The sequence below is a fragment of the Sycon ciliatum genome, chromosome 12 (assembly GCF_964019385.1).
Source record: "Sycon ciliatum chromosome 12, ocSycCili1.1, whole genome shotgun sequence".
NCBI classification, from domain to species: Eukaryota; Metazoa; Porifera; class Calcarea; order Leucosolenida; family Sycettidae; genus Sycon; species Sycon ciliatum.
In genome coordinates, this window is record NC_088654.1 from 19007043 (window position 1) to 19033132 (window position 26090).

Consider the following 26090-nt stretch of genomic DNA (forward strand, 5'->3'; position numbering starts at 1 on the left):
GTTTTGGAGCTAGTTTAGACTGTGTGTGGATGGAAGTATGTACTAAAATATCTGGTTTCAACATCTGGTGTCTGTAACATCAGCTGGCTAAAGGATCTAGAAAGCAGTACTAGTTATTCTGCACTTCAAAACAAAACAAAAAAGCCATCTTGGCCGTTCTTGTGTTGTGTTGTCTTGGCTGGTCTTGTCTTGGCTGGTCTTGGCTGGTCTTGTCTTGGCTGGTCTTGTCTTGGCCTCTTGGTTTGAGAGAAGTTTGCAGCTAGTCTCACTGTGCGTTTGCGAGTATCATTTCTACTGTATCTGATTTCAGCATTATGGTTTCTGTGACCTCACTTCATCAGCAACTTGAACCATAAGGATCTAGGAAGCAGTACTAGTTATTCTGCACATCAAAACTACTTCATCCCTACTGAGAGTTACAGAAAACAGCGTTCACCTGGTCTTGACTTCTTGGCCTGGCTTGGAAGTTTGGAGCAGCTAGTCTGTGTGTGGTGCCGTGAGTATGTACTCCAGTATCTGGTTTCAGTGATATAGCCTCTCCAGCGAGAGCCGAAAAATGTACTTCAAGTAGGAAGCAGTACTAGTTGTTCTGCACATCAAATACTATATACCTTCATCCTTGTTGGAACTTGCAGAAAACAGCCTTCACCTCTGGTCTTGTCTTAACTGGTCTTGTCTTGGCCTGTATTGGGAAGTTTGGACCTAGTGTGTGTGGTGTGAGTATGTACTCCAGTATATCTGGTTTCAGTGATACCGTCTCTCCAGCTAAGCTGAAAGAATGTAGGAAGCAGTACTAGTTATTCTGCACATCGAACACTACCTTCATCCTTGTTGGGACTCGCAGAAAACAGCCTTCACCTCTTTGTCTTGGCTTTCTCGACGCGTCGTGTGGTGTCTCGCATTGGCTTGTCTTGGCTTGTCTTGTCTGGGCTCGTCCTTGGTTTGGTTTGAGAAGTTATGAGCTAGTTTGATTGTGTGTGGATAGGAATATGTACCAAAGTATCTGATTTTAACATCTGGTGTCAGTAACATCACCTGGCCAAAGGATCTAGAAAGCAGTACTAGTAGTTATTCTGCACATCAAACACAAAACAGCCATCACCTCTTCTCTTGGCTGTTCTTATCTTGGCTTCTCTTGTCTGGGCTTGTCTTGACTTGGCCGCTTGGTTTGAGACATTTGCAGCTAGTCTGACTGTGGGTATGTGTTGTGAGTATCATTTCTACAGTATCTGATTTCAGCATAATGGTTTCTGTGACACCACTCGATCAGCTAAGCCGAAAGAATCTAGAAAGCAGTATTAGTTATTCTGCACATCAAATACTGCCTTCGTCTCTACTGGGGCCTGCAGAACACTGGCTTCACATCTTGTCTTGGCTGATCTTGTCTTGGCTTATCTCGACTCGTCTCGGCTCCTCTCGATTTGTCTTGGCTTGAGAAGTTTGGAGCTAGTCCGACTCAGACTGGGTATCTGTTTTCAGCATATGGTTTCAGTGACCTATCTAACAAAGGCGCAAGGATCTAGAGTGCAGTACTAGCTATTCTGCACATATAACACTACATGCACCTTCATCATTACCGGGACTTGCAAAGCTCCTCCGCCGCGGGCATCATTATGTTCAGATATTGTCATTTGTGTGGCGTTCGAGGAGAGGGATTCAGATATTGTCATTTGTGTGGCTTTCAAGAATTGGATACAAGTTCAATGCTATCAACTGCACTGGGATTGCAGGACGCAAGTGGGCGTTGGGGACCGGTGCCTCCGTGGAAAGAAATGAATGTTGCGGAAATGGAGTGAGTTGCAACCAGGGGAAGAATAGCTATGGACTGGAATTACCTCAAAGTAAGTAAGCAAGTGGAAACAGATAGAATATGATGGCAATTGAAAGGATGACCTGTGCTATAACATTTCTTTTTTAGTTACTGAACATTAGGTGAGTGCAAATGGAATGTGATTAAGGAATAATAACAAATGTGGACAATTAGCATTCATAACTGATTTCATCTTGCAATCATAGTGATCATAACAAAGTTGAATATACTGCTCAAGAATATGGAACAGACTCGGCAAATATCGAGTTGTGAACAATATACTTCAAGTAATAATTAGCATTTTGTGAAAGACAAACTGGTCCATTCCAAATGTGTTCACTCCTGCATAAGGAAGGTCAGTTCAACAACAGCTCCGTATCAAGCCTGTCTCTGGATTTAGTTCAGGTCTATGTCTTGTGAACGTCAGCTTGCCCCATGGTTCCTCCTGCTTGAATTTGCCATGTCAATGTTGATTATTGTTCCAGAACACTTGGGATGCCCAGAAAGTGGCATGCCTTGGTACGGACTGTATTATAGTTGGTCAGTTCGTAGTAGGACTCAGATCAATGCCATCTTGTGAAGTGCCAATAACTAGAGTCTTCAGCCATATTCATTATCTGTGTCAGGTTTCCAGTGCATTTGCCCACAGTCGGCCAACTACCGACATGTCAGGATCCTCGTTGTAGATAAGCATACATTTCCAGCGTTGCCATGCACAGTCTTGTCATGGTTGTTCACATAATATTGTGACTTGTAGGTCAACAGTACTCATTCAGTGCACCACTGGGTCTTTAAGTGAAGTGTTGGCCCGAAATGTGATCCAGGTCAGCCGTCCGCCATACTGCCGCACAGTAAGACAAATGAACAGCTTGGACAAATCATAACCCAACCAGCACTTTCACCTCTCCCTTTTCACCCCACAACCGGCATATACCGTCGGCATTTAACCAGTCATGGGGATCCACGGATCAGATCAGCACCACTCAGTCCAATCCTCGCCAGCCACTGCCCACGCATCCACTGCTTGGCTGTAGGCCACAAGGCATCACCACCACGTATGGAGAGCTTGAACTCACACCTTGGAATACTGCTATATCTTGTGATGCTGCTGTCATTATCATACTATTTGTGGAGAGCTGCAGAAAGGCAACACTGTTCACTGCGAGCTGTTCATATTCCAGCGGCGAGGCTGCAGCTGCTGCTCATGGCACACCAATGTCCAGACCAGTGGACCGTAATCTATTTTGCTGCATTCCTCTGGGGGTATTAGAGACTCGGATAGGCGATAGTACATTTGCCTTCATTCACACTGGTGAGTGGCGGAACAATGGACACACGGGAGCAGATGGGTGGTAGTCTTCACTTAACATGGTTGACTGTTTCTGTACAGATGGGGATGCCGGGAGGCTGATATGTTTGGCATAGCAGACTTCAGGCTCTGCTTCGCATTAGTTCGGCCTTCAGCTTCGTGATCGTAACGTTACAAGCACTGATGCTATATCACTTGTCTTGAAATCTCTATGCCCATCTTGTCTTGAAATCTCTATGCCCATCTTGTCTTGAAATCTCTATGCCCATCTTGTCTTGAAATCTCTATGCCCATCTTGTCTTGAAATCTCTATGCCCATCTTGTCTTGAAATCTTTATGTTGATCTTGTATTGAAATGTCTATGCTGATCTGGTCTTGAATTTTTTATGCTGATCTCGTCTTGAACTCTTTATGCTGATCTCGTCTTGAACTCTTCATGCTGATCTCGTCTTGAAATCTATATGCTGATCTTTAAATTTCCAGCTTCCGCGTTGTCTCGAAATGTTAATCCCAGACGTACTCCTTGGCTTAAAATCTCCAGCCTCCATGTCTGTCTGTGTCTCAATGCTGACAAAACGAAAACATGTAGGTGTTCAGCATCATTCTGTACCTTGCTGGCTAATCAATCATCAACAACATGTTCAGCCCTTGGTGCAAGTTCAAAGGCCATAATTATGTCAAAAGGAGTTCATCGCAACATTGTCATTGTTGGAAGTGATAAAAGTGCTTCTTTCCTCTTTTGGGAGTCGACAATCACGCGAGTAGAGCCATGCAACACCTTTCAACGTACAACCCGTGGCTTATCATCAACTCAGACAATTATTATTACCTATTTTAGGACAAAGACATGTGACCTTTTAAAATATCTGAAAATGGCGTGGCTTTCCGTCGAATGTGCGAGCGAACTGTACAGCAATACAACAAGGCATGAAAACTTTCTGAAATCCATAAATAAAATTTCCGACACAGCCCAGGCCTCCCTCTAGCTAGCGGGGGCTACTGATTCTGGGGATTCTGGGGAAAACCCCTTTTGAAACTGCCATAATCGGCCAGCATTGTATTTGTCTACGTCTACAAGCGCTGAGCTACTTGAGTTTTGAGAGGTAGCAGAAAAAAAGACAGAATCGCACAGTCACACATGCACGGATACCGACACGCCACACAAGAGAAAGAGAGGATGGCGAAGGTATTGGTGGATGAAGCGTGAAGTGAAGTGTGTTGCAATGCGTGTATGTGTATGTGGTGTGTAGTGGATGCTGTGTATGTGAGCTGAGGTGTGGTGTGAGAATGAATGCAGTGCCTGCAATGCTGTACATTGTGCTCTCGGCTTTGGGCACACTTCCCTGGCTGACTGCTGACTAACCTGTATCCGCAACCTGCACCTGACCTTCAAGTTACAGCTGTCTATAGTTACATAACTAAAGTTTGGTATCGTTTGAAGATGTGTGAATGAATTTTGTGCAATAGATGAGCCAGGTTTAGAGTTAGCATGATTAGTGTGGCAGGACACGATTGCCTTTTTAGATTGCACGAACGTTTATATTGGGAACACGAGAGCGCTGGGGAGAGGGGGTTTTGTTCGGCTCACCCATGCACAGTATGTCAAATGCTCTACGTGCTATGCATGCTGCTTGCTGCAGTAACCGCAACCTGCGTGTACATGCGATGATTCCTGTGGCACTACTGGGGGCTAGACTGGACTGAAAACCTTTGGGTTTGCTTTCACAGTGCTCGGCACATCGTGTAACCTGACCTCTGTTCCTGAATGCCCCTGCCTGGGCCGGCCGTGTTTGCTCACAGTAATCTTATGTGAAATGTATAGAGCTTGTGACAATGACATTATCGTATACTGTGCTTTATATGGAGTGGTAGCACCAGTGCTCTGATACCACCGCTCCATATACAGCACCTACATGATGATGTAATCAGCACAACCTCTGTAGTAAAGGTAGTAATATTACAACTTTAAAAAAATTAATGACTTTTAACCCTTTGAGAGCCGATTGAAAATTTCAAAATTCTGCATATTTTCATGTTCTTTGGGACGTAACTTCAGTTCTACTCACTCAATCTTCACAATCTTGGGCTTCCTGGAAAGGTCTCCGCGAGAGGAAGAGACTGAGGTCACGCATGATGACCAGGACGCCATATCTCCAGCGCCGGAGAGCAGCGAACTAGCGAAAACTGCTTGAAATGCGTGCACTTTCGTCCTGCTCCAGCATTTTCATTTTTCTTGATCGCAGAGTTTCGATTTTTTCGCTGTGTACCCTTGGAAATACTACCAGTGAAACCCACGCAAATTTGAGTAACTCAGCACGAGGAAAAGTCTCAAAATTCTCAACTTTCGGGTTGCACTCCCACGCTTTTCAAGTGCCGCGATCGCGGCTGAACTTACGAGCGATTTATCTCAAGAACCGTTGATCACAGCGCGTCGCGGATGGGTTCTACGGCACGCTGAGAGTTTTCTCTTCAAGGTAGATATTTGGATCGTTGAATTTGCCCTAGTTTTGACCGAGTTACGGCCAGTTGAAGTCTCGCAGTCGAGTGTGTAGAATTCTACACATTCAAGTATGGGTCGGCTCTCAAAGGGTTAACAGGCTGTAGCACTCTTCCTGTGATATTTTTGGTAATTTTTTTATCCAAGCCACTGACCATCAGTACCTCAATATGAACATGCATTCACCCTACAGACATGAAAATTCATAAAAAATGAAGATTTTTAATTCAAAGAAGCGCATGTTTCAGAGTTCAATTTGAGAGATTTAATTTGTCAATGAAAGTTCAGTTATATTCCAGTGTAAAAAATGAGAATATAAGCAACTGAAACAAAACTTTTTGAAGTTCTTGAAGTCATCAATGGCTACAAATTATCAACGCAGTGTGCAAAGACGCCTATTTTAAAGAGCATTTTTCCTTAAGTATGTTCCTTTTTTGTCACCATTCCCCCGAGTTGGTGAAGATTTGGTGATCACAGGAAGAGAGCTAGATTAACAGCCTACAAACTTTAAATTTATGCAAGCACATACACCTACACGCGTGCACACACACACACGTACACACGTACACACACACACACACACATACACACGTGCACACACACATACATAGAGAAAACAGCATAGAGGTTGACCGAAACCGGCTACACTACCAGCAGGCTGTACATGCGGGAGGTACACTTGCCAGTACCCCGGTAGACCGATGGGCGGGCTAGCCGCTAGTACTGAGCGCGCCACGTGAGGGCTTTACCTGTGCACCCAGCACCAGCAGCTAAGTCCCTGTGCGATAGCCTCCACATCGCAGCGAGGTCTCGCACCCAGTGTCTGCTTGCTGCACTATGCCTATTTACTAATCTATCAATTTTGCAATTTCATTATGGATGATTTTGTACTTAGGCAGCGCTAGCAGCTATGAAAGCTTTAGAGCTGGTCCAGTTTAACCTGTGGAAGTGAGTATATGGAGTAGTTTTGTGTAGGGAGGAATGGATTCCGCTGTTCAAATGCTTCGGTCAAGAACCCAGTGAAACTGACCTTTTTTTTAGACGTGCCTCAGTCTCTCTCTCTCTTTCTGTTACAATCAAGCCAGGTCAACTATAGTGGTTCAGTCCTGCCAGCTCTCTACCCAGTCCCGTACCTATGCAATTCCACCTATATCCCAGTATCCCCCACCATCCACCTAGAGTCTCTTTTTTATCCTGCCTAACCCAACTACTAATCATAATCATAACCACCCCGACAACAATCTGCCCTCTTCTTCCCATTGTAATGCCAACCGGTTTTACCCTAGCTCAGCTTTGCTCCTTGAAAACTCCCATCATTAACTGCTTCTATGCCATCTATTCCCAACCAGCGCTTATAAAGCCCACCCTGCAAAGAACACACCACTACCAATCTCCCCCTATCATCAGTGTGGCCCATCTTCTAGCATAACACTATGCCCTTTCCCACCACTACCGTTACTAAGGACAATACCCATATGCCATGTTACCGTGAAAATCAGCCACAACTACAAGAGACAATTTTTAATCATGAAAGATCCTAGCCCTACTGGCCCTAGAACACTAGAGGTACGTGTACGCTACAACAATTTCAAGCACCACACCTATCTCATAATCAACAATCAATTCCAACCTATTCCAGAATGAGAGCCAATCACCCAGTACAAGCTTCTTTTGCCCAAGTGCTAGCCATCTACTTGCCCCACACCCTAAACCGAGAGCGTAGCATTTGAACAGCGATTTTCAAAGTAACATGTTTTATGAAAGGTCTTTGACATGGCTGTAGAGAAGAGTCAAACTGGACCGGCTCCAAATCATATAAAAATGGGTCGGTAAATGGGTCATAAACATGGGAGGGTTTCTACTCCCTCCCCCTCCGTCTTCATCTAATGTCTAATTATTTCAAGTTTTTTCTGACTAGCTGTATAGAACATAATAATTATGTGAATGTATGACAAATCAGTGCGAGTGCATGCTCGTGTTTCCGCAGGGGTTGGGGTACAAACTACAGTGCACATTAGAATGGGGCCAAGGAAAGGGAGGTCGGTGTGAGAATGAACACGGGCCAAAGTACACACACACGCGTGCACACACACACATGCACAAACACACATACGCACAGATAGTAAATACGCTTAGAGGCCTAACGTTATCTACCCACAGCTAAGATACATTGTAAACACCTACTCTCTGGGCCGATTATGAACGCACGCACACACCACACTGCTTGCCTATACTATGCAACATAGTTTTGTGCATCACCTTTATTACTTTCACACTCTCCAATCTCCATACATACACACTGGCCCTAAGAAGGGGAAAGGGTGGGAGCTGTACAACAACTGATAAGGAAATGTGTATTCTGAGCGGAGCAATGAAGCAAGCAAGAGAGCAGCCCTAACTTCTACCTAAGCAGCCAACAGACACCGAGAAACGGACTCACGCCACCCGCACTAGTGCACTGCAGAGACGCTTGACCCTTGGCTTGCCGCCCGGTAGATAGCGGTGCCGAGCCCACTGCTCCGGCGCTGTAGCGTTGTGGCGTGCCGACCGGACGAGGCGTTAGCGGTCGCCGGGGGAGCAAAAATGAATGCCTAACTATCAGTAATAAATTGACCTGCTCTGAACTGTTACTTTACTGAAAACACTTCTAAACAATTACCTACAATGTCCTCTTCACCTAGTATAGTACACCTGGTTGAAGTGAAAGACCGCAAACCCGCACATAACTGGAGAAAGGGTAGCAACAGTTCTCTGTTCTACCAGTAGAAGATAGTTTATCGCGCTCAAGACGAGACTGAAAAAAACACCTGAGCGAAGAAGAAAACCATCCTCCTCCTTCAAGAAACAACGACAAATGAACAGGAAAGCAAAGAAGCTCGCTGGCTATCCTCTCCGAAAACAGCGCGTGCTCCAATGCTGAGAACTGTGTTCTTGCGCTCCCGGTGCGAAGGTCGCACTTTGACCCCGCCGAAAAGATAGCGGCTCTTCGCTGTGCATGTGTGAAGGCAGGGGACGGCCGGAGCGAAGTGCCGTGGGCACTGCACTCAGCCACTGGATCCAGGCAGGCAGGCACATGGCCCGGTACGCGGTACACTGCAACAGGTCCAGCAGACGGCGCTAGAGAAGAAGGCCGGGGTGCTAAACGTCGCACCAGTGTGCTAGACTGACAGCAGCAGCACAATCATGATTGTGTCGGTTCACACGCTTCAGGGTGGTACCGTTGGAGAGCTTGGCCTACATTTTGTAGCTTGATCACTCTCAAACTTTCACAGAACTCGATCGTCCTGCTGCACCTACATTTTACAACACTTCTCGGGGCACTGACTCTCCTTCACGGCTCCAGCCTGTCCAGGGGAAGACCAAAAAAAGTGCTGGCACACTGGTACTGCATGATGCTATAGCCTTATAGCCTAATATACAGGTCAGACATGTCTGGAACAGCAACAACCAGACGTGCTAACCATGCACCAGCAGTCTCACCGCGCTGATTTCACAACAAATGCATGCAGATTGCACACTCAGTGTTAAGGTACCCTGTTTATAAACATAGATCTACACTGTACGTGACGTTGTAACGTTGCAATCATCTGTACAATCAATCATGATTGTGCTTTTCTCTTTGCATCGGGTATAAAAATAATACGTTTTTGAGGTACGTAGATCTACGTACCCATTCCACCTTCCAGCAATACCTCGACTATAAAGGACAGATTACAGTGGGCTCCACTTATAACGATCTTGCATATGCATGTACATGTAGCGAAATTCGTGATTATAGCGAACCATTATCCATGTCCCAGTTTGAACCCATACAAAATTGACCCTTTATAGCGAGCAGTTTTCGTTTAGAGCGAACCAAATCTTGTAGGACTGCATGTGAACCAAGTGCAATCATGCTGTCATGGGGCAAAATTAATATACATGTACAATGTCAGTCATGATTAATTTTGCTGCTTGTGAAGTTGTGTACTGTGAATGCATTTCTGTTATAACGAACTTCGGCAATAAAGAACTAATATTATTATCCTGGACAATGGTGTTCGTTATATCAGGAGTCGACTGTATGCCCCCTGCCCTGGCCATACTGCAGTTTCACCAGTGCACTGTTCTGTACAAACGCAGACTGTTATGCTGCTAATGCTGCTAGTGCACATGCACTAATATACGGCGTGCTGGGAGGTTTGGACGAGGGAGAGAGGGTGTTATCACATGCCTGATCACAAGCACAGCCAGTACTTCACCCCATGCCAAGTTCCCCCAGCCTCCCAGATCATACCTAGGCTGATAACAGAAGGGTAAGATACAACCGTGACGTGACGCTGTACGGCCCAATCGACGTACACTCAACATACAACAACGGAATTAGGGAGGTTAAGATGCACGTTATTTCTGACGCGACGCGAAAGCTCCGCTCGCGTTATTTGGCTCGCGCGTCGAAAAACAACGCGAGTGACCTGCAGCTTACGTCGAAATTTAGAGGTTAACGCCAAATTTGACGTGCATTTTAACCTCTCTATTATTACGTTGTTGTTATCTCTTTGACCCACTTCATGACCCACTCGTGAAGAATGACTGGCTTCACGTTCCGCATTTTAGTTACATTCAAAGGGGAGAGCAATCCTCGTGTAGTCTAGGAGTAGCCTAGGACCACACTCAACGTTTGTATTGGTTATTAGGAGAGACAGAAATAATCTGATATCTTCAGCCATCGTGCATGGCTGGTCAGTATTCCAAAAAAAATGAAGCTCCGTCTATTAGATGTGCTTTGAGTTTGGCCAGCGGAAAACTGAGCAAATTTACAAGCAGTATGTGGCTTAGAGCTAATTCCAATGATGCAAGCTTGGCAGTGCCGATAGAGAGAAAGAGAGAGAAAGAAATAAAGGAAGAGAGAGAGATAGAGAGGTAGATAGATAGGGAGAGAGAGATAGATAGATAGATAGAGAGAGAGAGAGAGAGAGAGAGAGAGAGAGAGAGAGAGAGAGAGAGAGAGAAATCCTATGCAAAATGCAGCGACTAATTTAATTTACTATGGGCTTGCACAGCGGCATCAGTCGATATGACGGCAGCCAATGCCACCAAAGTAAGCCGTTGGGTGATGCAATTGAAACAATATCCAAGTTGACAGCAGTTCCGAGCTATCGACCTATAGAAATGAAGACGAGAGAGTAGTCGGTGACATTCGTAATGGCACAAGCCAGAGGGAAATAGAAAAAAAAGGATAATTTGGTTCAAAGTAACCTCTGGCTGGGCGCATGGACAGCAGATAGCAGTGAGTGGGCGTCCATAACATCATATGATACAAGAGACACGGCGTTGCCTGCTGCGGAATCACTGCATGGCAGTTGCCGTTCAAATGCACGCGGCAATGCAGTAACTAAAGTCAAGGGAAGTGAGCCCATGTGGGCCGGTTTGAGGCGTAAGCCTCATAGCACACAGGTCAATGAATGGCATGCATATGTACAAGCGAGTCGACTCTAAACAGAGCAGACGACTTGCCTTCAGAAACCGGGCCTAACATGGATGCGGAAATGCACAATTGCAAGGGTTCTTCAAGACTCAAAGGAAGGCACTGTGAACACCGACGGACAGCACATCATGTCGGACACAGGGTGGCCATCTCGCTCATTCATCCACCCCAAAAACAGAAATTGTGGCATGACTTCTACGGCACTCTTTCTCCGGCACATTTTGCCTACCCGTCGGCCATCAGCAGGCCAATCGTGTGTTGTTACTTGCGCTTCTTGAACGGCATTCCGAGCGAGATGTGAGCGCCATCCTGTAGGAACAGCGGGCATTCCTTGTAGTGCTGAATAATCTTATTCATGGACTCAAAGCGATGCTTGCCGATCAGAACCTTGGCGTCCATCGTCACCTCGATCGGGAAATGTCGTACCCTGCGACAACAACAAGAACGGAGGGAGGGAAGGAGGGAGGGAAGGAGAGAGGAAGAGAGAGAGAGAGAGAGAGAGAGAGAGAGAGAGAGAGAGAGAGAGAGAGAGAGAGAGAGAGAGAGAGAGAGAGAGAGAGGGAGGGAGAGAGAGAGAGAAAGAAAGAGAGAGAGAGAGGGGGGAGGGGGGGGGGGAAGAGAGATAGAGAGAAAGATGGATAGATAGACAGATAGATAGATGAGAGAGAGAAAGCACAACTAGCTGAAATGTAACCCAGTTTCCATGGATAATTCTCTTCTTTTCTTCCTTAGATCACAATCTCACTTTGGCTTTCCAAGCCCTTTCATAGTGCTCCACTCGGCTGATCGGTTCCACTGACCTTGGCTGACTTAAGGCCTCGACATCATCGAGTGAGCATCCCACCAGTCTCAAGTCTAGTTCGGAAACTTACAACGAAAGCAGGATAAGGTTTTTCTGACGAATTGAGTTTCCCGTTGTGCAAACTTCATGCACAAATTATTCTAACAGGGTGAAATTATTTTTCTCCTCATGATTGAACAGGGTGAAACTCGAGTTACAAAATAGCCTTGTTCTGCCTTTGTTGCAAGGAAGCTCTGTCCCTTGTGGTATCACGCATTTTGTGCACAGAGGAAGAACTCTATGGAGCATGGCTGTTTGGAAACTCCAGTCACAGCATATGAACTCAATTCAAATATGTCATACACGGCCAGAGAATTGTCCAAATCATATATTTTGGGGGTGATGCCATTACCCAACACTGAGCGTTTGGGCCATGGCTCCGCTCTTATCTCTTTACTTGACATTTTCAGCGCAGATCGCTCATTGTCAACCACAGACTGGGAATATTTGGTACTGCAATGCAGTCCCTACGTATTTCGATCAACAACGGAAATCAGTTCGGATAACACCTGTACATTGTGATGTGAGTGCACAACGCCATGACACGACAAGAAGACGTTGCCACAACCTCAGAGGGCACTGCCAAAATAGCCATAAGCACTCACCTGCAGTTGTAGACAACCGTAAGAGCAAAGTCTCCAACCTGCATCAAAGAACAGAACAGCAATCAACACACACCAAGTGAGTGAGAAAGACAGCAGCAAGGAAAAGAAACAGGACGGCGAACATGGAAGCCAAGATGGATAAGATAAGGCCCCCAGTATGTACTGCTGTTCCAGGTTTGAGAGAGATTGTGCGAGTGAGTGTGTGTGTGTGTGTGTGTGTGTGTGTGTGTGTGTGTGTGTGTGTGTGTGTGTGTGCCTTGCAAGCTGTTGAATGGTGTGATTCCAGCACAAGTTGCTATGGCTAACATAGCTGTTCGCTATCATCGCTTCCGCGATGGGCAGGTCTGAGGTGTGAGGTGTGTGTGTGTGTGTGTGTGTGTGTGTGTGTGTGTGTGTGTGTGTGTGTCTGTGTGTGTGTGTCTGCCAATTCCGGAGGCGACAGCACCTGGAGCGCCATTTGAAGCACTGCCTACCTCTCCCCTAACCTTCGGGGAGCGGCGTGGCCATTTCTGGCAGCTGTCAATAATCAATAGTAGGGTGTGTGTCTGTGTGCGTGTGTGTGAACATGAGCGTGTGGATAACTCCTTACACGGTTGGTGCTCTCCCGGATAATGTAGTCTCCATTATTGCCGTCCTGCAGGTAGTAAGCAACAGACAGCCACACATTCTTGCTGACTCATACATTTACATACTGCGAACGCATGCTAGAAATCCCTTTGATGTCTATCTATTGAAAAAAGTTCAAAAACCCCCATACTAGTACCTACCGTACTAACGCAAATATAAGCTTATAAGTGAATTTTTGCTATGAATCCAATTTTCAAAAATGAAATATTTTCACCTAAACGCGCATGCGCGCTCAGAGTTCGTTTGCCAGAGTCTTTGTGTTTGACTAGGTCTTGTGGTGTCAGTTTCATGGTTCCTGTACGCTGTTTGCAGACTTTTATCCGTGATTGTTTCAAGTGAGAATTTTGGCAGTGCTTCGCCTATAAGAGCATGCGTTTATAAGGGATAGTGCACTTATATCCGAATACAGGCACATGTGTCTATATGAGCGTTCAAGAGCGGCAATAACCTCATGGCTGCCTTTTCTCTTGCGGGGGGGGGGGGGGGGGTATTTTCTGAAGGTCACATTTTGTAGACTCATTTGCCAATGTGAGAATGAGTACTGAGCTCCTAATACCTATACAATTTGTAGTCATCACTAGTTACAATAATTATCTGGTTTCCAGTTTCCACATCGGTTTAATAACATGTGGATAGGGTTTGGGGTGGGGACTGCTGTCCCTCAGCGGCAACTCTTCAACCACGCTAAATGATCCATTGCGGGCAACACACAATGCAGAAAGAGAGAGGCGAAGACGTACCGTTGTGAACATGGAAATCCGGCCGTACGACCCGAGGCCGGCGCCCCTCAGGGCGTACAGAACGTTGCATGCAGTGCACATGTTGATCGCATGTCTGCTTAGGGCTGAAAGGCCAGCACCCTGGGGGGGGGGGCTTGAACTCCGACCGGATTTCCATGTCCACGACAGTAGAGGAAGAGATATTGCTATAGAATACAGGTACACCATCTCCTTACCCTGGTCATGACCTCTTCGGCATCTTTTCTGGAGATCTTCCCGTGGAACCAAGCCTGACCACCTGCGCACAAAACAGAGTATTCACAGTTGTACAGCAGATCAATACAGTAAAACCTGTAACTAAAGACCACCGTGACTAACGATCAGCCTGGTACTACAGACCACTTGGCCGGGCACGAGCGGTCTCACATTCATACAATTATGGTTGTGCAGTGCAGACCTCTAACTAAGGACCACCTGCCACTAAAGACCGCTTTCTCTGGCCCCGAGGGGTGGTTGTTAGTCACAGGTTTTACTGTACCGGTGTATGGGTTCGACACAGTAGACTATCGTGCTTGTTGGGAGCCTGGTGTGCAGCAGAGATTTCCAGACTGGGACAGTGTATCTAATGTGTACACAGTACTAAGCCAAAATATAGCAACACTGATTATAGCGAGACGTAGTGATCACCAAATATGGCGTCAATATCTTGCGTCGGTCAGCAGCACACAGGCACATGGTGCAAGTGCGGACATTCTTTTTTACTACTAACACAGCCCTACTGGAAAACAGGAACAAAAAAAACGAGGAAAAGGATAACGACATACCGATATTCTTCTGGATCTGCTGCAGCACCTGTGGATTGACGGTTGAGCTGCTCGGAGAGCGTCGTATCGGCGATGGTGAGCGTCCAGTGCTCGGCGAGGCGCGGCCGCTCTGCATGGGAAGATCCAGAAAGGACTTCTCGGCCGTCGCTCGCCTGCCTCGGGAGCTGCTGCTTGAAGAGGCGCCCGTGGAACTGCTGCTGCTGCCGCCGCCGGCGCTACTGCTGCTGTTGCTGGCCACCGTAGTGGCATGCCGGTGTGGTGAGCGTGATGGTGCGGATGATGCAGGTGCAGACGTGACGGCAGGCGTGCCCATACTGCGACTACTTGTGGCACTGGACGTCAGTAGCAACTAGCACATACAAAAAGCAGGCGGTGCAATAGGTACACACACACGTCCCAGCACATGCACACACACACACACACATACACACACACACATACACACACACACACACACACACACACACACACACACACACACACACACACACACACACACACACATTATTGAACACCATGTTTCCCTGTTTCAGGTATGTGAATTAAGTCGCACTGGAGTAAGACACCAGAAACTGTATGCTCATTCAATTACACATAACGCCATGTAAATCCATTCGATAATTCCTGACGGTGCATACACCGCTCGATCACCAGTACACAGAGTCTGTCCCACAGGTCCGTCATGCAAACAAGAAACACATGGGATATCGTAAACAACAGCTCAGGCGACCGATATGAATACAAGAAACACCGATGACTTCACTGAGATTTACTCGGCGTATCTATCTTAGCTCCGGTTATTAGACCCTACAGGGTAAAATAGTTTGTTCTCTGGACATTGTGCAAGGAATACATTCATGCCAGAGAAAAGTCAAAGGGGCACATGTACAGTTGGCGCAGTCCTGGACAGAGAAATCACATGTACAGTTGGCGCAGTCCTGGACAGAGAAATCACATGTACAGTTGGCGCAGTCCTGGACAGAGAAATCCCACAACTCGTCAGTATCATATCTAGTGCCGAGGGTTACGCGACACTAGCACGCACACACACACGCACGTACGCACACACGCACACACACACGCACGTACGCACACACGCACACACACACGCAAGCATGCACACACACATCACTCTGCTCACTTGAGCACGGCGCTACTTTATCCACGATGTCGGATTTTTCTCTGGCCAGGACTGCCCGATGTGAAGACCTGCTGGCAACTCACCTCTTTTTCCCAGTAGCTGGCTGGCACCCAACCAGCCTGTCCGTTGCACTTGACCTTCCACCAGCCCTGTCCCTTGACCTGCAGCAGAATGGCAATGTCGCCCTGCTTGAAGCTCAGACAACTCGGCGCCATGGTGTTATAGTCGCACAGGGCGACGTACGTCTCACCCAGGTCGCCCTCCGAGGCCTCACCGCTGCCACCACCGCTAGCGGGGGAATTCGAGCCGGCGGTGCTGCCTGTATTCACGTATCTCTGTTCAGAGTCGGTGGACGATGATCCCGGTGTGCCGGCGGCATTCAGTGGAGCCGTGTTGACGTATTCTGGCGGAGCACTGCTGCCACCGCCTGATGACGGTACCGAGGCGGATATTGACGGTGATGACATGGAGGAAGGTATATGACCGCGGGATTTCCCCGTCGATGTGCCGGAGGTGGTCGACGCCGAGGCGTAATCAGCCTGCTCCCCACTCCTGCCATCACCTGAACAGTATGTTTGGAAAAAAGACGTCTTTATGGGGACACACACTACTATACTGTACAGGGAGAAAATTTCGTCTTTGTCAATAATTTCGTCCAACTCCAAAGCAAGGGAGTTTGTCCGTTTGCAACTTTCGGCCATGGATCATAATTCATGAGTGTATTGAAAAGCTGGACAAATCGACATAAGTCCGGCATTTAATGTGTCCAAAAGCTCCTTGGATGAAAAAGACGAAATTAAATTCCAGACGAATATTTCTGCTTATACAGTACAGTCAACCCCATGAATAGCAGCCACCTTGGGTGCATAACAACAACTCGTCACTAACCACACAATCTCCCGACCTAGTGACCATTCAACAGCATACGTTCAAGCTCCAGCATCACGAATAACGGCAACTCGTGAAGAGTCACACTTTTCTCATGCGCGGCTGAGGGTCGTTATTCAGAAGGTGGTCTAGTAATATTTAAAAGTGGACGTTTACAATTTACAAAAGAGAACTTCACATCGGAGCGATATCATTGGGTGATCATCTCGGATGTGCACACGTTGTACCTGGACTTTCTCTCCTGCTCCCGCGCGTGCCATCTCCACACGTATACAAGACGATGAGATAATTACATTCGTAAAGATTCTATTGACACGGCGATGACGAAACACAACTGGCCGTGACGAACTCGAGACGAAGGCTGCTTTTCACACCACAGCAGCACGCGCAAGCACCAACACCACGTACACACAACGTACACAAAATACCGTTCTACAACACATAGGACGTCCTATGTTCGACCAATGCTACTTACCGGGAACATTGACATAAGACTGCGTGTTGACGTACACACTCGGCACTTCCGGGTTGGAGATGTTGATGGGAATGACGTCATCGTTCAAGGAGTGCGATGGCCGCACTGCCTTGTGTTTACTGCTCTGGTGAACAATAGCTGGGCCTGCAGGAACGCACGGTTACCAAGACGGGTACAAGCAGATGTATTTTGTTGAGGTTGTGCCTTCCTCAATTCCCTGTTAGTCAACAAATATTTGGCGCATATTTATTTTTGGCTATTTTTGGCCTGGTCATATTCGTCCGAATTTTTGTTTTGCAAGGATTAAAGTGACAGTCTATACAGGCAGTAGCAGCACACGCCGAAATTCAATGCGGCCGAAATGGGTTTTAGCCCTGGGAGGCCGAAATTTGAATGGGCCGAAAATTTGTCGACTTACAGTATTCGGTCTCTTCTACCTCTCTGTTTTACGTTCTCTTTTTTTGCTGTCACCCATCACTTCATTCATGTTTCATATGCTGATATGGAGACCCCCTCGACTGGCCTTCCAGAATCTGGGGAATCCTGAAATATATAAATTAAATTGCAGAGTATTGGAGCTATTCATAAGAAAAGGGAACTCCCCTTCCTTGAGGCTGGTGCATTCTGAGCAGATATTCACAGACCTAGTGTTATGTAAGTAGTTATTGCAAGTGGTTGTACTATCATGATGCCTGCGTGCACGCGCATGTGTGTTCATGTGTATGTATGTGTAAACTATAGTGGCATCATCCCTGGAGTGCTCCGCCTGTCACCGGACCTTTCGCTCGACTAGCGGCCAGACACGTCACCGATGCAGCAGGGTGACTAGTACCATTTGACCTGTCCCTTCAGGGACTGCGTAGCCAGGCTTGGCAGCAGGATAAAGATCAAGATGTGTGTGCGTGTGTGCACGCATTGGTATTTGACATCAGCATTTCATTTCAAGGAATCTCAAACAGGGGAATAGATGCCTATAATATTTTTATATTATGGTCACTCTGGGCTTCTCATCATCACACACACACGCGCAGCTCTGTGTCTAGTAGACCTACCGGAGTCAGATCTTGGAACCTTTCTCTGTGATTGTTGCGGCGGCATCGGGTTTGGCGGTGGTGTGGACTGTTGGGCGACTTCATTCTCGGGCAGTGTTGGGGGAGGTCGGTTGGGCTTGGGTTTACGCTTGGGGCAAAGCTGTAGGAAGGCTGCGGGTGCCCAACCTTCAACAGCCTCTCCGCCAGCTGTGGATACACAGGTATGCGCAGGCATGCACACACGCACACACATAAGCACGCACGCACACACACACACATGCACACATATGCACACACATGCACACACACACACACACACACACACACACACACACACACACACACACACACACACACACACACACACACACACATCACAAGTAAAAAACAATTATCAACAACAATCAAAATGTGAGCTCATGTTATCGATAGGCGAATACGAGAGAGCTTGGAAGCTCAGGGCCTTACGCTTTGCTTTTTTGCCTTGATGACCTAGACAAAAAAAAGCATAGGGATGTTATAAATTCTTTAAAAAAATCCTTTTTTTAAGACATAACCTGGGATTCGAACCCGCACTATCGCGCGCCCTGCATGCATCCCCCCGATACACTTCGCATACTCTATTCTTCCAAGTTGTTTCACATTGTGATCTTGCATTTGAAAGCCCTATTTGAATATGCATTGTGGCCAGCCGTCTTTGATGGCACGGTACGGTAGGGGATAGGTACGGGACAGGTACGATCGAGGGTAATACGACACCGTCTAGCTGCCCGCAATATTCAAATAGGGCTTTCAAACGCAAGATAATAACGTGAAGCAACTTGGAAGAATGGGTATGAATGCGAAGTGTATGGGGAATGCATGTAGGGCGATAGTACAGTGCGGGTTCGAATCCCAGGATTTGCCTGAAAAAAGATAGGAGAATTGAAAAAATTATAACATCCTATGCTTTTTTGCCGTCAGATACGGATAGCGCCAGGCGTGACACAAACACACAAACAAACGAGAGAGCTTGGAAGCTCAGGGCCCTGCGCTATGCTTTGTTGCCTAGCTCATCGTGCATGTTGTTAGAACTGATGGAAATGCTTTTTCCTTTGATTAGCCACATCATTGTATTGCAAAAACGTTTCAATGAGATACTGAAGTAACGTCTTCTGCATAGCTATGGGACCGGCGCTGACTCTGCCGTTCTCGGGCGTTCTGGAGTCGACGGGATGTCTGTCCTGACGTTTCCTGGGACCGGCGCTGACTCTGCCGATCACGGGCGTTCTTCTTCTTCTTATTATTATACTGACGGCAACTAATATCCATTCTGATTGCATTTACTCGTCTCCCTACTTCGTATTCCTTTCCAGAAAATCTCCCCATACAGCAGGGAGACGTTTACATAATAATGACTCCCTGCAATATCTACATGACTGTATATACGTTATAATTATTATGCTATCGGCCTACATGCGATTCCCGGGCTGGTCGACAGGCGGCCCAGCCAGCCTGCTAGTGGGATCTCGGCCTCGCACACATATCCACACAAAATGTTACTGCACTGAATGCATTCCCCCGATACACTTCGCATATATACTCATTCTCTTGATGGTACCGTACTCTTGATGGTACGGGACAGGTACAGGATAGCGCTAGGCATGTCGATGGCACAAACAAACAAAAATATTGTGGCCAGCTGTCTTTGCTGGTACGGTACAGTACGGGACAGATACGGGATAGCGCCAGGCGTGACACAAACAAACAAACAAACAAACAAACAAACAAACACCAAATTAAAGCTGTGTGGACCCTGGCTAGCGCCAGACGTTACTGAAGTAACGTCTTCTGCATAGCTACGGGAAAAATAGTTGAGTTTAATAATTTGATCGTATCTGTAAATGGAGAAGTGTATCAAAGAAATACAGTTGAAGTTGCCTTAAAGGGGAACTGTCACCAAAAAAATTCTTTGTCTTATCTTGTAGTTCTTTGGCTCCTGATCACGATGGTGTCATTCGTTTTTCTCTGCAATGACTGGAAGTGGGTGAAAACTTGAAAAGAAGGTCCCCAAAATTGTCCCGAAGTACCGAGTGACGTCACGCCGGACTTGACCTCCACGCGTACATTCATCGTCAAAAACGAAGTCCAGCCCGTGTGCTGGTCGATCGAGCCAACTGTTCGATGTACGGTGCACGCTTGCCTTCTGAACTCGGACACTCGATGTGTACGTTGTACACAATGAGAACGCCGAAAAGGGACAAAATAAACAAAAGTCGACAGCAGTTTGTCGCACTGGTACTTCCTCCACGAAGCTCCAGCTCTTTTGTTTTATTTGTGATTACGAAGGAGTAGAAGGATGTTTGTTTGCTGTTAGTGCAACACACATACCTCATGCTTGAAAATGATGTCGTTGTATCGAAGCTGAAGGTGGCGGTGTTGCCCAACCGGCTCTGAAATGAAAGACGTCCGAGTTTGTCATCTGCATCTTCAGCAACATCGCCAGATGAATCGCCTTCACGTACCTACATTGCATTCCTTTGGGACTCGGGTTGGTGGTGTTATCGCCGGCCGGAGGAGTACTGTTTTCTGCATACGCACTCATCATCGTGTTGTTCCTCACACGAAAAGTTCAAAACAACGACGTACTTCCGTGCTCACAAAATAAAACTTAGATCCTCGCGGAAGAAGTCAAAAAGGTGAAAGCTCAGCTGCTTCATATTTGATTTGGCTGTGTAGCTGCACGTGGGTCTCTGCCTCTTTGGCATTCTCCTTCGGTATGACGTACCCATCTGTGTTACAGTTCAAAAGGCACACGTACACGTGCACCGTACATTGGAACAGCTAGCTAGCTCGATCGACCAGCACACGGGCCCGGGCTGGACTTCGTTTTTGACGACGAATGTACGCGTGGAGGTCAAGTCCGGCGTGACGTCACTCGGTACTTCGGGACAATTTTGGGCACCTTCTTTTCAAGTTTTCACCCACTTCCAGCCATCGCAGAGAAAAACGGATAACACCATCGTGATCAGGAGCCAAAGAACCACAAGATAAGACAAAGAATTTTTTTGGTGACAGTTCCCCTTTAACCAGATGCCCTTCGTGTAGCGGAAACTGTCCTGACGTGACAAGAGTCTACTTGATCCAGAGACGCACGTTGGATCCACAGAACTTTGGTGCATGACAATTTGTCCGGTCAATACAGGATTCTGTTTTGGTACAGGGTCCGGCAAACACTCAGGTTTTGCTGTATGTCCTATATTTGCGCCAAGGCTTAACCTAGCCATGATGGCTAATCGGACAACACCGGTAGAAAATGTCTACAACAAAATGGCTGATCCAGTCTTCCTATATCCACTTACAGACGCGCTTCTTATCCCGTCGAACTAGGCGTACGTATGCCCATCCATCCTCGATGTCATCTACCTCCACGAAATCTCCCTGATGGAGATTGAGCGTCTCTTGCTCTGATCGATACGCCGACTTGACTTGATACAGGTCCACGTCATCACCACCAATCGTGCTGCCAACACTCTACGACAATGGGAGCAGAAAATACATGGTGTTAATCTCACTCTTTTTTCTCCTATTAGCCACAGGCCATCACGAGAATAACGATTTGAAACAATGGCAGCAGCATCAGTGCCAATAACAGCAGGACAAATACATGTAGCAGTAACAGCAGCGGAATCAACAGCAGCAGCGGTGGCAGAGGTTGCAGCAGAATCAGCCAGATTTTGGTCCACAGTGACAAAGGGCACTGCTGCCTTTAAGCCTTGGCCAAGATACAGTGGCGACAAAAACAGTAGAAAAGGTTAAAGCACATAATGTTCCAGCAACCTACATCCTGCGATAGAGATCTCTCTTCAGAGAAGGTAGTACGTTTGCTAGAGTCTTGATGCTGGGAGAGCGGAGGTAGAACATCAGCTGGTACCTGACGGCGTGTTGCCTTTGCCCTGTTGTCAAGGATTGAGATAGCGATACAAAGAGAGAGAGAGAGAGAGAGAGAGAGAGAGACAGAGAGAGAGAGAGAGAGAGACAGAGAGAGAGACGGAAGGAGAGAGAGACAGAGAGACGGAAGGAGAGAGAGAAATAGACAGACAGAGAGCGTGAGAGGGACATATAGAGAGACGAAGACAGAGAAATAGAGAGGGGCAGAACAACTTTTTGGTTATGTTTGCTTCAACCACTTAGTCACTAAATGTGCAAGTTGAATTGACTCTGTTCCCGGATTCTGTATAACAAAGCTGAAAGGCAGGAAAGGTTTAAACTGGATCAGCGACCAGCTTGACCAACAGCGATAGTATCAGCACATTGGCATAACACTTTGTTTGGTAAGAAAGTTGGTGGAATTACCCTGGTACCCAAGCGTGCCAGGAGCAAGTCGGACCAAGTCTCCGTACACCTAACGAAACGCTAGGTCAATCTTTGGCCGATAGCAATCCATTCCCTTAGTAACAGCAAACCCGGCAGATCCATTCTCAACTGTTCCTTGAACTGGTCTATCGTCACTATGGGAACGTATTTATTTCGTGACAGTCATCCACATACGAGTCGTAGATAGAAGTGAGCAGTTTAACAGGGAATGAGTGTGTTGTCAATCACAAAATTCGGGTTATCATTTGACATCAAGCAGTCTGTCTTTTCTCACAAACTCCCAATAGAGCCGAAGAGACAAATTCATGGAATTCCCGCCATGGCCAAGGTTCACCAGGGGTCACCCCGGAAAGAGATGAGAAGGCAAGAGAGTATTCATACTGTTAATAGGCATCGAATGGCTGCAAAAAGGGGTGTACTGTATAAGCAGAAATATTCGTCTGGAATTTAATTTCGTCTGTTTCGTCCAAGGAGCTTTTGAACTAAATTAAATGCCGGACTAATGTCGATTTGTCCAGCTTTTCAATACACTCTTGTGATCCATGGACGAAATTTTCAACCGGACGAACTCCCTTTCCTTGGAGTTGGACGAAATTATTGACAAAGACGAAATGTTCTGCCTGTACAGTAGGTGCACTGCTCCGTTACCTTGAGAGTCGCTGCGGTTTGTGTTCAGGTTTGTTGGCTGAGCGCTGACTGTCTTTTCTCTGCATGGTGCACAAGCGGCATAAGCAACACACAATGGAAATCACCCACTACCCTAGCAGTACAAGCCTGAATCACGACATGCTGAGTGACGCCCAGCACCAGCAAGAACACACATCACCAATAAATGCCATCAGGGACAGAAAGAGTGGCATTTATAGTGGCTGGGACGGTACAACTTTTTCGGGAAAATTTGACTGCATTTTTGAGTTTATCGGCAAGGTGGAGATGAAATTTGAAAATGTTTTCAAAGGGGAAGAAATTATGCGGATGCATCTGACTTTGCTCACTCTCCTTTCTCTGCAATCACGTTGATTGGACCGAAAACTGGAACATATGAATAAGTTTGCTTCCTAAGAAAAAAATTAATGGTGCACTCGCACGCTGAGAGGAGCAAGCTGACTGCAATGGACCCGCTTTTCACCAAAAAAAAGGGAACACCAACACCCTATTGGATCAAGGCGCAGATGCAGCTCCTAAGCGGTGGGAGATGAGTAGATCAGACCCACCAACAAAGTGGTCAGAAGACCAAAAATCCCATTAACTGCATCCATTTTTCCCTCGCGCCAGGGCACGGGTTCCCAATTAACTGTGGGCCCAGCACGGCTGAAAAATCCCTCTGTTTCTCAGTCATGGCCTTAGACCACCCCACTATGCCTTCCACTACAAACAGAACCTGTAATAGGCGATTCACATGACAGGCAAATCCACATTTGTCAGGTGCCCCCAGCAAGTGAAACGCGAGTCCGCCGTTCACACGGTCGCGGGTGGCGGCCAGAGCTTCCGCGGGTCTACGATGAGTACACGGCGTTACTGTGGTGATAACATAGTGATTTGGAATGAGTACCCAAAGGCAAATGTCGAAACAACAAGGGTTCAAGACTACGACTCGTACCGTACGATCATGAGTACGACCTCACTGGCTCATAATTGTAAAAGTACCCGCAGATGAGTGCATCCTCCTCGGGCAAAAAAGCTCATAGACACTTTTGATTCCCGCGGACAAATTTTGGTCGCGTGCAGGAATATCTCCACGGTGATTTTCCTGTAAACGTGCATTTGCCTGTAAACGTGCATTTGCCTGTCGAGTGAATCGCCTACAAACAGGACCGACGGCATGCAGTTGTTATAGGTCCGTCCGGTCATACCGTAACTTTTCGTGCACTGCGTATTTATTGCAGGTGCAGACGACCAACTCGGCAGTATGCGCAGGTTTGTGGCCAGTACATTTTCATGACCAAGGCCTGAGAAGCCAGGTCCGTTCTGCAGGAGCTGAGTATCTCACAGATCCATACCTGGTGGATGTTTCCCATTCTCTCGTGTATCTTTTGCCTGTACAGCACACAAGAACAGCAGCACAAACAAACGCGGACAAAAACGCATCAGAAGAATGCAGTCGTAGACACGAACGGAGGGCCGCAGCGCCAGGATTTCAGATGGTCAGGCCAAACGAGATACTAGTACAGTAGACTCCTGATGATTATAACCAACACCATTGTGCAAGAGAATTAGTTCTTTGTAGCCGAAGTTTGTTATAACAGAAATGCACTCACACTATACAAGCAGCAAGTCATGATTGACAAGTGGCCCATGACGGTATGAGCGCACTTGGTTACATGCGGCACTGCAAGATTTGGTTCGTTACAAACGAAAACTGTTCGCTATAAAGGGTCAATTTTGGATTGTTTCAAACAGGGACATGGACAAGGTTCGCCATATCATAAGTGGAGTCGACCGTACTTGATTGGAAAGGAAAATTGTTCTGACGGATAGCCCCACTTGCACGAATTGGGTGTGTAAACGTTATCGCCCATGGCCAGACCAGCCGCACTGCCTGCTACAGCCCTGAACTGACGCCCTCGTTACGCAATATATGGCTGTGCGGCATCACCAACGTGCACCATGCACACTCTGATAACTGGCAGGGAAGATACCAAGAATACATGAAAACTAGAGTGTGCAGCCTGGGGCTTTTTCTACTATGGGTGTCTGTCACGGCAGATTTAAGTGATTACAGTCAACTTGGCTAATAACGACTGCGGATATAACGACAATTCGCGAGTAACATAGGATGGCACACTTAACCCTTTAAGAGCCACAGGAAAATTTCAAAATTCTGCATTTTTTCGTGTTCCTTGGATCATAGCTTCAGTTCTACTCACTCAATCCTCACAATCTAGGGCTTCCTGGAAAGGTCTCCGCGAGAGGAAGATAATGAGGTCGATCATGATAGCCAGCACACCGTCTATCCAGCGCTAGATCGCCACGACAGTACGAAAAATGCCCCAAATGCGTCCAATTGCGTCCCGCTCCAGATATTTCATTTTACTCGACCGTGGAGTCCCAATTTTTTCGCTGTGTACTCTTGACAATATCAACAGTGAAACCCGTGCAAATTCGAGTAAACCAGCGTGACGAAAAGTCTCAAAATTCTCAATACTAAAGTCGCACTGCGCGCTTTTGAAATTGCCGCGATCGCGGCTCAACTTACGAGTGATTTATCTCAGGAACCGTTGCTCACAGCGCTTCGCGGATTCTCTCCCGACAGGTGAGAGTTTTCTCTTCGCCCTGGATATTTCGATCACTGGATTTGAGCGGGATTGGACTGAGTTACGATCTTTTGAAGTTTTGCATTTGAATGCGTCGTTTACGACGCATTCAAGTATGGGGCGGCTCTTAAAGGGTTAAGACCTGCATGTGCCTTAGTACCAGTGGGTGCCCATTTCCCAACAGGCTTGAAAGATCGTGCTGTAGATCCAAGACTAGTGGCTCCTTCAGTATGTACCGTGATACTC

At 46.9% G+C, this 26090-nt stretch overlaps 1 protein-coding gene across 1 annotated transcript; it reads right to left on the minus strand.

Moving 5' to 3' along the window:
- Positions 1-10231: 10231 nt before the first annotated feature.
- On the minus strand, positions 10232-24627 carry LOC135828614 (SH3 and PX domain-containing protein 2B-like; the record flags this gene model as incomplete). Its single annotated transcript, XM_065341038.1, is given in 12 exon segments — positions 10232-11510; positions 12530-12567; positions 13119-13163; positions 14112-14173; positions 14700-15048; positions 15924-16402; positions 17204-17347; positions 18256-18441; positions 21576-21747; positions 22058-22169; positions 23239-23297; positions 24591-24627. Coding segments are annotated over 12 exon segments (1849 nt in total), but the record flags the coding sequence as incomplete, so codon positions are not given.
- Between the last annotated feature and the right edge of the window lie 1463 nt (positions 24628-26090).